This window comes from Coregonus clupeaformis, unplaced genomic scaffold, assembly GCF_020615455.1.
Source record: "Coregonus clupeaformis isolate EN_2021a unplaced genomic scaffold, ASM2061545v1 scaf1751, whole genome shotgun sequence".
In the NCBI taxonomy this organism is placed as follows: Eukaryota; Metazoa; Chordata; class Actinopteri; order Salmoniformes; family Salmonidae; genus Coregonus; species Coregonus clupeaformis.
Window position 1 is genome coordinate 1 of NW_025535205.1, and position 14,229 is coordinate 14,229.

At 44.9% G+C, this 14,229-nt stretch overlaps 1 protein-coding gene across 1 annotated transcript; it reads right to left on the bottom strand.

Annotated features, from left to right (window-relative positions):
- Positions 1-3,215: 3,215 nt before the first annotated feature.
- On the bottom strand, positions 3,216-14,229 carry LOC121540826 (tripartite motif-containing protein 16). Its single transcript, XM_041849943.2, is given in 7 exon segments — positions 3,216-3,774; positions 4,011-4,070; positions 4,196-4,355; positions 4,458-4,691; positions 13,140-13,235; positions 13,634-14,052; positions 14,055-14,229. Coding segments are annotated over 7 exon segments (1,653 nt in total). The 3' UTR covers positions 3,216-3,265.

Below are 14,229 nucleotides of genomic sequence, written 5' to 3' on the forward strand. Positions count from 1 at the left end.
CTATAAAGCTATGTGGAGTATAATGTAGCTGGACATTGTAAAGTCATACACACAATTATATTACTTCTTATTGACATTCAACCTGGGAATGTAAATTTAAACAATTAATGTACAAACATGTCTAAAACAAATCCTGCAACAAAGGACCAGGTGTGAATGTTCTGGGGGGTCTAAGTCTACCCCTAACCAGTTTGAATACAATGTTTGATTTCACCCCCAGACCCCAAAACACACCCCATTCAAAACAGTTTCAACAGCCCCCCACCCGATGCAACTCAATATTAAGAAGGCATACAGTCAGTGTACAGCCCAATGCACTACCCCCAGGATCACAACAAGCCCCTCACACCTGGGACAACACACACAATGTGAATGGAAATATATTATTATATTTTCTATATATTACAATCACAAGAAAGGGTGTTGGTTATTTTAGTTTTACAAGTAACATTTCTTGGACATGTCCTTACTTTAAAAATAAGCATGTTTGGTCTTGTTTGAATCAGCCCAATTCTCTGGTTATAAATAGAAATAACCATGATTGGCAGAATGTTTAATTCACATCTCTGGCTATTAATAGATTGTGGAACTATGAAAAATAGGGAATAATGTTCCCAACACACCCACCTCACAGTTCCTACACAGACTCTGAGGCACCATGCAGGTCTGACACCAGAGGAGGCTGGTGGGAGGAGCTATAGGAGGACGGGCTCATTGTAATGGCTGGAATGGAATCAATGGAAGGTATCAAACACAAACATACGGAACCACATGTTTGACTGAGTTCCATTTATTCCATTCCAGACATCACAATGAGCCTGTCCTGCTATAGCTCCTCCCACCAGACTCCACTGCCTGACAACCATTCTATTGTCTTGAGGACTTTACAACCATTTGGTCTGATCAAAGAGCAGGACTCCCTTTCAAATAGATACATCCTCTCAGCCTTGATGACTAAACTAATCAAAGACTAACACACACACCACAGTAATCAGATCATGGTGACTCCACAGTAATAACATTTATAACTCATAAGTCACCAGGTGTGATTTACCTTTTGACAGATGAAACCCTACATCAACTACTGATTACTCTTATGGGAGGAAGTGAGCATTTCACATCTTAAGATTTAATACAAGGATACTTCCTTTATGTGTTGTACTTAGTCAATTGAAAATGTGCTTAAAGTTTTGAAAAAACAGCCTTTGATGATCTGTTTTGAGTTTTGTATTAAGAGTTGTGAAATTTTACAACATACTTGTGAAAATAGTACAAAAGTGATTATAAAATCTATAATACATGGATACTTCCTTAAATGTACTTATTTTGTGTTATGCAATTATGTTATTGAAACAGAATAAGTCTAATGAGAGAATAAATAAGTCAAGTCCAACCATTACCTCTCTCCTCTTTCACATCCCTCTATCATCACCCCATGGGTGTGTCCCAATAATCTCTCCTTCCTCCTGAAGTGTATCATTCCTTCACTACTCCTCTCAAATGTAAAAGCATTGGATTGGTGTTGGCATGGGGTAGAGGGAGTTTACATATACCAGTCATTTCCTTTTAAATCCATGAAGGGAAGTGGACAAGTTCAAACTTAGAAAGGAGATAATAGTTCCACACCCCATGTGTCCTGATAACTACAGGAATGAAACCATATTGAGGTTGTCTGCTTTCTATACAGTTTGATGAGAGAGAGAGAGAGAGAGAGAGAGAGAGAGAGAGAGAGAGAGAGAGAGAGAGAGAGAGAGAGAGAGAGAGAGAGAGAGAGAGAGAGAGAGAGAGAGAGAGAGAGAGAGAGAGAGAGAGAGAGAGAGAGAGAGAGAGAGAGAGAGAGAGAGAGAGAGGACATCAGGTAAAGTTCTGGAGATGAGGGAATATGTGTGCAGAAAGAAACCCTCAAGTTAGGTTAACCACAGTTAGGCCCAGTATGGACTATCAATACAAGTGACCATTTAGAATGTGACCCAGTTCAATGGGTCTTAACAGAACTGGGGGATGTCAGCCATGAAGTTGTCTAAACACAACTGGAATATAATTTGTTTGTGATTCATTGTTAATGGATTTTCAATTAGGAACACAGGGGGAAAACCTAACACAACAACACACATAACACACAACCAATAAAAACAAAGGGGGAGGAAACCACTAAAGTCATTACCATATTGTCATTTTCTAATGACAGGGAGAAAACATGTAAAATCTAGAAGACTACTTTAGATCTGGTCAGAAGAAGCCTAGTGCACTACGTAGGGAACAGGGTGTCATTTGGGCCAGAGTCAGTAACTCCCCTGGGTATGAATTATCTCTCTATCTTATCTGTCTTCTATATTATGTTCTCCTCTCCTCCTCTCTTCTCTCCTCTATTCACTCTATTCTATCATCCACACCACATGCCAGCTTCAACACAATCCATTTACAAGTTAAAGACACACCTTGGAATAAATAGCAAAGGAAAACTACTACTAGATGTATTTTTTTTTCCCATCACCATTAATCATATTTAATAACTGAACAGTAGCAGACCTAACTTCATCTGTTCCTGACTCTGGGTAGTGGATTAAAAAGACCATCAATCTCCAATGATATTAAAGTACAATTCTGAACATTACTGATATACTGAGTGACAAGTCAAGATAGCTGATGTTTTTATTGTTTGGTTAATAACACCACCTGCTGGACAGGTTTAATGTTGCTTGACTGAGAAGTACGGGAGAATAAAAGATGCCAAATTTAGGGCCGGTTTCCCGAACATCTCCATTGAACATGCTTTTTAGTCTAAGACTAGGCTTCATCTGTGTCCGGGAAACCGGCCCATATAGTTCAATTAGCAAGTAAGTAACACTACCTGTTCCATGATACTGAGGAAAATTACATTGAGACAGAGAACCAATTGAGAAAACATTTCAATGGTTCTGAATGACAACCAACATACATTAACAGCATACATCATGATTAATGTAAATGTATAAGATTAAAACATTGCACTTACAAATAATATGAATGCATTGAATTGTAATTCATAACATCTTCTGAAGATCAAATCAATCAAATCAATGTACATAAAAACAGAGCAGAATGAATCATCACATCTGGGGACCATCACCACCAGCATGACTAGTATCTATGTGGACCCTACTACAGTTTAACCAGCTCAGCTATAGACTACACCAGCATGACTAGTATCTATGTGGACCCTACTACAGTTTAACCAGCTCAGCTATAGACTACACCAGCATGACTAGTATCTATGTGGACCCTACTACAGTTTAACCAGCTCAGCAGTACCAGAGAGATAAAACCCAGGATAAAGGGGCTGAGTTAATGTGGTCTGGACTCTGTGGAGGAAGGTCATTGTGTCAGAGACACTGTAGAAGGACAGAGTACCTGCCTTGTGATCCAGGTACACTCCTACTCTGGAGGACTGAGGGCCTGATACTTTAGTCTTAACATTATTGTGTCTGAACCAATAACCACCACTATAGTAGTGTAAACTCCAGGACTTGTCATTCTCTCCAAATCCACCATCTGTCCCTGTTCTGCTGATGTCTTTATATGAGACTGCTGTAACACACACCCCACTCCACTCCACCTCCCAGTAACAGCGTCCAGACAGGCCCTCTCTACACAGAACCATACTGTAGTTTGTGAATCTGTCTGGATGAACAGGATATGGTTGGACTTGGTCTGTATAGGTCACCTTTCTGTTCCCTTCAGACAGAGACAGGTGTGTGTTTGCTGTGTTTGGGTCCAGTGTGAGCTGACAGGAATCTGGGAGAAGAGCAGAGCAGAGACCAATGAGGGGAGTTAGAACAATAAGTGAAGTCAGATACTGTATCTACCCTGTCTTTGATTAGAGCACAGCAGAGATCAAATCAGAGAAATATGAGGAGTCAGATAGATACCCAGTCTTTGATTAGATCTACTATTGCTATATATTTCTAGAGGGATTGTTAGGAGTGTCAGTAAAAAGAGACTGTTAGCTACTTCAGAATAAAGAGACTCACATTGTAAGAACTGTTCTCTGGTCTTGGGCTCTGGAGGCAGTACAACCTCCACTATATTCACTACAGACACACAAACACATTCACAGAGAGAGGGAATGTTATCATCATACCATATTCCACATGTATATGACTAGTAGGGAACTTTCAATGGTCTAAAGTTGATGTTCTTATTATTTTCAACACACCTGTAGTGGAGATCTTGGTCCATTCTCCTTTAAGGACGTCTTCTAGTTTCTCTCTCAGTTCAGACACAGTCTTACTCACATCTCCAAAGTACTGAAGAGGACGGACAACGATGCTGGGTAAGTCTGAAGATACACTGGTACTGGAGAGAGACGGATAACTCTGGAGAGAGAGAGGGAGAGAGAGAGAGAGAGGGAGAGGGAGCAGAACCAAATGATTGAGAGTTTTAATTTCATATCACATGTATCAAGGCAGTTGAGTTACCTGGAGGAAATGGATGTAATCCTCTGTGTGTGAGAGCTGCTCCAGCTCAGTGCTTCTCTTCCTCAGCTCAGCTATCTCCTGCTCCAGTTGCTCCAGGAGTCCTTCAGCTTGACTCACTTGAGCCTTCTCTTGGGCTCTGATCAGCTCCTTCACCTCAGAGCGCCTTCTCTCAATGGAGCGGATCAGCTCGGTAAAGATCTTATCACTGTCCTCCACTGCTGCCTGTGCAGAGCTCTGTTAAGAGAGAGAGAGAGAGAGACTTGTCTTACTTTAATGAGCCATCCTCATTACACTAACAACCCCACCCCTAAAAACACATTGCGTGACACCACAACCTCCACACAATCACATTATCCAGTACCCAACACCACAGTACAATACACCATCCAGCACCACATTCCAACCGTCCATCCAACCCCTCCTCTCCAGCCGTACAGACAGCCCCTCTGAGCCCCCATACCTCCTGAAACATCTCCACACTGTTGATCATTTTGTACAACTCAAACTCAACCCTAAGGCGTCAACAGTAATGGCATTACCCTGGCAACACAGAAAAAAACATGATGAACAGTCTGTCATTGCAGAAAACGGACACCCCTCCCCAACTCCCAGGTCAACCCGAGCCAACCAGCTATTGGTGTCCAGGGGCTCCATGTAATAACCTCCACTGGAGGACCCCTGACCTTTCCAGCACTGGGAGCTTATAGAGCACCATCCACCTATACCCTGCCATGCTCTCAGCCCCCACAACCCCCTGCCACTGATGCCCCTTCACTCCCGCTAAGCTCCTGATGTGTCTAACCTTGACACTGAGGGTGTACAGCACCTTACCCCCACCTCCTCAAACTCCCCCAGGCTCAGAGTGTTAAAGTCAGTAAGTCCTCCGGACTCTCCTGCCAGTCCCCAGTCTCTGCTGTCACTTGCAGTGGTGGAAACGGTGGTGGCCCCTCCTCAGGCTGCTCCAGCCCCTCCTCACTGGGTCAGGCAGAGCCTCCTGGACCTCCCCCCATGACTCTCTCCAGCAGCCTAAGAGACGTTAGTCCCGCCTGCTGTGCTGACTCTTGGGGGTTTTCCACCCCCGGCAGCCGCAGGTCTGCTAGTCTCATGATGCCTGCTGCCATTAAAGGTCCCTGCAGGATGGCTGAATGAGTGGACCTCAACAGGATCAGTGGGTCCGGCCGCATGGTCTCTCCTATCATTGCTACGCAGACGAGACAAAATTAATTTTCTCCTTTCCCCCTTCTGATAACCAGGTGGCGAATCACATCTCTGCATGTCTGGCAGACATATCAGTGTGGATGTCGGATCCCCACCTCAAGCTGAACCTCGGCAAGACGGAGCGGCTCTTCCTCCCGGGGAAGGACTGCCTGCTCCATGATCTCGCCATCATGGTTGACAACTCCATTGTGTCCTCCTCCCAGAGTGCAAAGTACCTTGGCGTGACCCTGGACAACACCCTGTCATTCTCTGCTAACATCAAAGCGGTGACCCGATCCTGCAGGTTCATGCTCTACAACATTCGCAGAGTACGACCCTACCTTACACAGAAAGCGGCACAGGTCCTAATCCAGGCACTTGTCATCTCCCGTCTGGATTACTGCAACTCGCTGTTGGCTCGGCTCCCTGCCTGTGCCATTAAACCCCTACAACTTATCCAGAACGCTGCAGCCCGTCTGGTGTTCAACCTTCCCAAGTTCTCTCATGTCACCCCGCTCCTCCGCAAACTCTACAGGCTTCCAGTTGAAGCTTGCATCTACTACAAGACCATGGTGCTTGCCAACGGAGCTGTGAGGGGAACGGCACCTCCTTACCTTCAGGCTCTGATCAGACCCTACACCCAAACGAGGGCACTACGTTCATCCACCTCTGGCCTGCTAGCCCCCCTAGCTCTACGGAAGCACAGTTCCCTCTCAGCCCAGTCAAAGCTATTTGCTGCTCTGGCACCCCAATGGTGGAACAAGCTCCCCCACGACGTCAGGACAGCGGAGTCACTGACCACCTTCCGGAGACACTTGAAACCCCACCTCTTTAAGGAATACCTGCAATAGTATAATAGTTATCCTTCAACCCCCCCCCTTTACTACCACTGTCTTTTGTCTAAACTAACACCTGACTTATTTCACCTCCTAGCACTGACTTGTTTAAAGAAATGTACTTATTGTGATCGAGATGTAGTTGTCCCACTGGCTATCCTAAGTTGAATGCACCAATTTGTAAGTCGCTCTGGATAAGAGCGTCTGCTAAATGACTTAAATGTTAAATGTTAATGAAGAGCTGCTGATCCAGCCCCAAACCACCAGCCCTCCTCAACAGAGCACATGCTGGTTCCCTCCAGCCCACCTCCGTACGGTACAGTAGCCTCTGCACCGCTTTGAGTCAGAACGATGGAACTGTCCCTGGTGAATGCCCCTCCCTACCCAGACTGGCCTACTGAGCCCTCCCCACACCTTGACCATACATGAAGCCCCAGCATACAGCATTTGAACACAGGCCACAAAATTCTCCCCACAACCCGAAACAACACATTGAACAGATATTCATGGTCCACCCTATCAAAGGCTTTCTCCTGATTATGAACAGATTGTCTGTGATTAGGTGTCCTGATACACTTTTTTGGGCAGGAGAGTCAAAGCCTCCCGTCTACAGCTTAGCGACAGCTCCCCCACCCCGACGCACTCACACAACACACGTCCTGTCCAATAATTTCCCAGGCCTTTTTAAAAAAAAATCAGAGGCAGACCGTCTGAGAGACGGCAGCTGAGAGTTTGTGAAAGGCCAGGGAAATGTCGATTCTCTGTGACAGAGAGAGTTTGGAAAGGTCTGTGAGCAGAACCTGAGAACAACCAGGATCACAAAGTTCTGCCCTCTATAAATCAGAGTACAACTCCACAGCCGCGGCCTCATCTCCCCACAACAGAAGTTACCCACCCATCAGGCTTCCTCATCTCCCCACAACAGAAGTTACCCACCCATCAGGCTCCCTCATTTCTCCCACAACAGAAGTTACCCACCCATCAGGCTCCCTCATCTCCCCACAACAGAAGTTACCCACCGATCAGGTTCCCTCATCTCCCCCACAACAGAAGTTACTCCCCCTTCTGCTGTCCCCACCTCTCCCAAAAGCCTTGGAAGCTTGAGCAAAAAGTGGCACCTTGGAAGAGCTTTACATTGAATTTCCAATAGGACACCTGCCTGGGCCCTGGTGAAACAGAGAACTGAGCACTGTACTAGGTGCAGACACATTTTGGAAAGCAAAAGACAAGGTCACTGATTTTGGCTCTAACCACTAACAACCTACCCTTACACATCACTGTGTCTCTTGCAAAAAAATCACGTTGAAATGTTTTTGGTTTACATATTCCCCCAGTCTCTGCCGGAAATCACCACAATCAGAAACCAGTAGAGAAGCCCATATAGCCGCCATGCCAGAAAAAAACATCAATTTAAGCAGATTCTGAAGACATGCCCTTAAGAACCCATGACCCATTTTCTCAGCCTATACCGCTTCCTGGGTGAGAGGACACTAAACCCCTCATTCTTCATCACGTGTTGTACTGACCTTACAAACCTTCCAGGATCAATCAAATAAGACTCCAGCAGAACCTTCTTTTTTCCCCTTTAGTCTCCATCAGGAACCTAGAAAGTTCTCTCACCGTATATACTGGGCCCTCAGCCTGACTGGCTGTCAGCTCTGGATCCAATGAGCCGTCTGAAAACGAGACGCCTTGTCCTCCGCTCCCGCAGACTCACCTCCCCCCTCTTCCTCCTCCTCCATTGGCACGGTACCGTCCTCCTCCTCCCCAGTCTCTGCCCCCCTGCACTTCCCCCCTGATCAGTGCCTCTTCCCCAATGACAGGCAATATTTCCTGGGATGAGCCCACCAAGCCTTCGCCCACCGGAGTCTCTGTTACTACAGAAACCTGCCTCAGCTCATGTAGCCCAGCTGCAACCCTCCCCACCACCGCTTTCTCCACAGCCTGCGCACCACCACTTGGCCATGCACTACTACCGTGTAGCTCAGTTGGTAGAGCATGGCGCTTGCAACGCCAGGGTTGTGGGTTCGTTTCCCATGAGGGGACAGTATGAAAATGTATGCACTCACTAACTGTAAGTCGCTCTGGATAAGAGCATCTGCTAAATGACTAAAATGTAAAAAATGTACTCTCCTCCCTCCTGGTACCCCTGCCATTTATTTTGCAATTCTGAGTAATCACTATTTTAGTACGGATTAGTAAGGAAAAACACTTTATTCAGTACTACTGCAGTTGCTTAATAATTCCAATAGATGGCAGCATAAGACCATGAATGACATTTCAGAAGATTAGTTTAGTTCTCTCCCTGGATACACCACCACTCCACCTCACAGGAAAACTCCTGCCTGAGCTTTTTTACTGTCCCTTTCCACACTGCTAACGCAAGAGGAAGGGACTGAAAACACATTACTGTGAAGTAATATAATGATGATTCATGTTTATTATTACCTGTTTTTATGGTCATGTTTTGAAATTATACTTCATTACTATAATGATTATCAATACGCCTGAACATTAATTCAGTCACCTCTGGTCGACAAAAACGTATTTTCCTAGTACATTAATTGTCAAATTCATCAACCAGCATCGAGCACTCTGCCTTCTCACGCAAGCGAGGGGCATGTTGAGGTAAATATGCTAACCGCGACGGTTTCATTATGTAATTTATTGGTGGGCTGGAAGATGCAGTGTTTTTTCTTTTCTATTCAGAGGCTATTTACTCCCAATATGAGATAATTTTATATAGAAGGTTTTTATAATGCATGTTTACTAGGGTTGAGGTTAGCGCATCTAAGGAAGGGATTATTTGGGTTCAATACCTGTCCTACCTATCAATCATATTGCTGCTTGTAGCCTATAACTGATGATCCCCACACTAGAAACACCGAAAACTATCTGTGCTAGCAAACCCTGTGTTCCACCCCTCCCCTGTGTAACCTTGAAGTTTGTTAAGAAACAAACACTTGTCTACGAAAAGAGACATGTTTAACGGATTCCGCTTGGCACCCAGCCGAGAGCACACGAAAACCACTTGCAAATTTACCAAAACTAACCAACTACTTGCGGTTTGTTCGTAAACAATAAACGGAGGCAGATTAGCCACCACAACTCTTATCGAAAGAGGCGAAATCTGCACCAACACACCCCTCACAAAAATCCCACTCACAACAAGACAAACCTTTTTCATTAACACAACCACCTCCTTGTTCATTCTGGATGCAGAGTGCAGATGTTCTCCTCCAACCTGTTCGCCGACCATGAGCAAAACTTCCTCCACACCTTTCTCCAGAACGCACCCGAAGCGACTGCGTTTCTTCTCCACTCGGTTGAGGCCATCACGCCGCCCTAACAAACTACCCCTACCCCCCCCCCCCTCAACTCTAAACGATAAACAGTGGAAACCATAAACAAACCCTCCACCATCAGAAAATAAATTCAGAAAATACGCAAGAACCAAAAGAAAAAAGAATAGTAGCCCTCCTCACGAACCACAAAACTCTCACACAACCAACTTCTTCTTCTATGATATAATGGCGGTCCACAAACCAACGTTAAAGGTGCATGCCGCCACCTACTGTGCTGGAGTGTGTGGTCAATCACGGTTTCCAACATTTCTAAATCCTCCTACCTAACTCAGTACTTCTGAGAAAATAAAGAAGAGCCCTACTAACTTCTAATAGACCCTCCCCCCATCCCCAAAATCCCTTCCAACCCCCCAACCCCGTCCAACCTCAATGACCCTACACTTCAATCTTACCCTCTCTTCAACATACTTACAACAATATAACAACACATGCTCCACCGTTTCATCGACCGCATACCCCCAGACACAAACCATTCACATGCTTGCCAACCAGATGTAATGACGAGTTCAATGTACAATGTCCTAAGCGCAATCTCACCCACTGGAGGGCAACTATTATCACCAACAGTTCAACTGAGTATACTGACAGTTCATCTGTTAGTCTTCTACATATCTGCACATCAAATTCAGGAACGTAAACGCCTGCTCCTGTGAGCCCACTATCTGGGTCCTTGGATCCATCTGTGAAAAGCAGTAAAAAGTATAAAAACTTCTACCAATGTAATTGTCAACCAGTTTCACTATATCACTGACTTCTGACCAATCTTTCCTTTACTCTACCAAGGTTAGATCAACAACAGGGTCTGGGAGTAACCATGGAGGAACATCCCTATCACCACAGAAGGGCCAACCTCCAACTCCCTCAAACCACTTTCATCAGCAAGCTTTCCAACTGTCCAACCAAAACCACTGCCTTGTCTACTAGTATATTCCCAACAGTCATCTAGAACAGTAGCAGTGGGATGCTCAACCTCACAGCCTTTCAACCCAATAAGATAATGACATTTTTTTACGCTGTATATCCAAAGCCATCTCTCCTGCCTCCACCAGTAAGGCACATACAGATGTTGATTTAAATGCACCAATACATATCCTTAAAGCTATATACTGGATTCTGTCCAGCTTCTGAAGCCAAGTCTTTACCTCTGTTCCACAAACTGTACACCAGTAATCAATTGTCGTCCTGATCAGAGCTCTATAAATATCCATCAACGATTGTCTGTCAGCACCCCATTCATAACCAGAGACCCACACAACCAACTACCGCGAAAGTTAATGAATGAGAGAGACAGAGACATCGTTACAACACTGTACATAGCCATAATATAATGGTTCTTCTTCTTTGGAGATTAACGGCGGTTGGCATCCAATATGTTGCATTACCGCCCCCAACTGGACTATAATATAAATCCATTATACTTTGTTATACAAAATGGGAAAAGGGGAAATTATAATAATACAAAAAACACCCTTCCAAATAACCCTACACTCATTAAATACCCACTACCCCATTCCACTACTTTGACCCTATCTGTTCCTGCACAATGCCAACGGCCTGGGAGGACGGGACACCACCACTCAACAAACCCTGTAACTCTTCTGAAGTCTAATCTTGTATGCCCAAATACTTCTCTGCAGCTGCCACCACAACATCTATTTTCTGTGATTTACGTTCCATTTCTGCGGTACAGTTGATAACCATTGCTATGAACGCTAAGAAGCTAACATTACTGAAGCATATATCACTCGTTGGCCTATCCCTCTGTGCTGGCACAGATCTACTACTCACAGGGATCCTCTCAGGATCTCTCACCCTTGACCCATCCTCCTCTACTGTCTTCACTGCCTCAGCATACGACACCTTATGCACTACTCTGACTCTAGCCACCTCAACCTGCCTCTCTCGCACCGGACACTTCCGATCCCCAGCAACATGGGCATCCCAACAGTTGACACACACAACTTTATCCACCGAAACTACACAAACCTCTATCCCATGCCCTCATGCACACTTCCCACATCTTGGAATCTCCCTCCTACAAACTGCTGCAACATGACCATAAACGTTGCACCTGAATCAGCACAGTGGATTCGCCACAAAAGCTCTAACAGGATAACTGATATATCCTAACATGACTTTATCGGGTAAAGACTCAAAACTCAAAAGGACTGACTCCTCTGTTTCACCACGCTCAACACGGGTTCTGCGTCCCACCAAACGGCGGGAATCACAAACACCAGGAATCTTCATCTTCAATTGCTCCACTTCTACACTTAATGCTATCCCAGAAATCACTCCTTTCAATGGTGCCCTGTTCCTAAGAGCAAAGCAAGAAACAGATCAAGACCAAAGTTGCGTGACACGGAGTGCCCACTCCCTCTGGTCAGAAGAAACACAAACAAATATCACAAGTCCACTACAGGTTACCTTCACTGATTCAACTGCACCCAACTCCTTTCCCACCCACCCTGAAACCACAAATGGATCTGCCAAAAGGTATGGATCCACTTTCTCCAAAAATGTAACTCCTACTGCACCAGATTCTTCTTTATCATGTCCATTGATGCCAGGCTCTGGTTCTGAGCTCTTCACCACACCTTCTACCTCACTTAACTCTCCCTCATTCATTTCCATTTCACCTCCAGAACTCTGTCTGGCGCACGGCTCACTCTGTTTGCACTTGAATTATAACATTTGAAATGTCTCTATTACTTTGAAACGTTTGTGAGTGTAACGTTTACTGTTAATTTCTGATCATTGATTTCACTTTCATTTATTATTTATTTAACCTGCTTTGGTAATGTAACATGTTTCCCATGTCAATAAAGCCCATTTAATTTAATTGAGAGAGAGTGAGAGAGAGAGAGCTCTGTTAATGTATAGCGGACATGAGTCACTCATGGTTACTCATGGTCATGTGATGAGGTAGCCCACTTGTGACTTTAAAATCAGTGTCGGCCCAGTAGGGAATCTCCTCTTGGTGTAACATAATAATATATAATATGCCATTTAGCAGACGCTTTTATCCAAAGCGACTTACAGTCATGTGTGCACACATTTTTACGTATGGGTGGTCCCAGGGATCGAACCCCCAAGATGTTGGTTTCTCCCGCAGTAGACCCGGGTTCATATCCCGTCAGTTACATTAAGCCGTGTGTTCTCTGAAAGGGGTACTGTTTCCAACAGTGGGGTCAGTGGGATTAGATAGAGGCCTGTCTCTCTCCCTCTCTCTGACTGGAGGAGAGAAGTGAAATGGCGTGTCTCCTCTGGTCAACAATACTCACCTTGAGAGACTCCACAGCCTGTTGGAGCTCCTTCAGCTCCTTCTCTCTCTCCTGGAATCTCTGCTGGACCTTCTGCTGACTCATCCCCAGCTGCCTCTGTGGAGAATCACTCTTCAATGATCTATCAAGCTTTATTTGTCCACTAGATCAATAGTATAGTAATGTGACATAGGGCACATAGAGAGGAAGGTATATAATCTTGAGGAAGTCACTTTCCAATATTATATTTGTTTATCTTGCTATGTGAAAGATTATAGTTTTTATGGTAGGCGTACACGTATCAAAGGGTTAAGGCTGAACTTTGGACTTATAAAAGGGCATTCAGAATGATAATAGTGTTTGACTTTAGAAAATGGTGATACATTTGGATCAAACTCAATATACTCAAGGTTTCATTTCATTTGAATGATCTCATATTCAAACAGCCTTAGTTCCTACTGTATCTTTAATTCTTTGTTTATCAGACAGTCACCAACAAGTAGTTCTGGTCTTACCTGTTTCTCAGTCCTCTCTGCTGCAGCTGACACTGTATCATGGCCTTTATGTTCATCCATCACACACTGATAACAGATACACTGCTGATCGGTACGACAGTAAACCTCCAGCAGTTTGTCATGATGAGAGCAGATCTTCTCCTGTAGTTGTGCGGTGGCTTTGACCAGCTTGTGCTTCTTCAAAGCAGGAGATTCATAGTGAGATTGGAGGTGAATCTCACAGTAAGAGGCCAGACACACCAGACAGGACATGAGGGCTTTCCGCTTTCTGGTCCCAGTGCAGACATCACACGCCACATCTCCAGGTCCAGCATAGCACAGAGCAGGAGGGGCAGCAGCCTGGAGTCCTGTCTTCTTCAGTTTCTCCACCACTTCAGCCAACATGTTATTTTTCCTCAGATTAGGCCTTGGAGTGAAGGCTCTCTGCACTGAGGACAGCTACAGACCCCTTTCAGAACATCCTGATCCCAGCAGCCCTCAATACAGCTCCTACAGTAACTGTGTCCACAGGGAATAACCACCGGCTCCTTCAGTAGATCCAGACAGACAGAACAACAGAACTGGTCCTGGTCCAGCAGAACTCCCTGCTGAGCCAT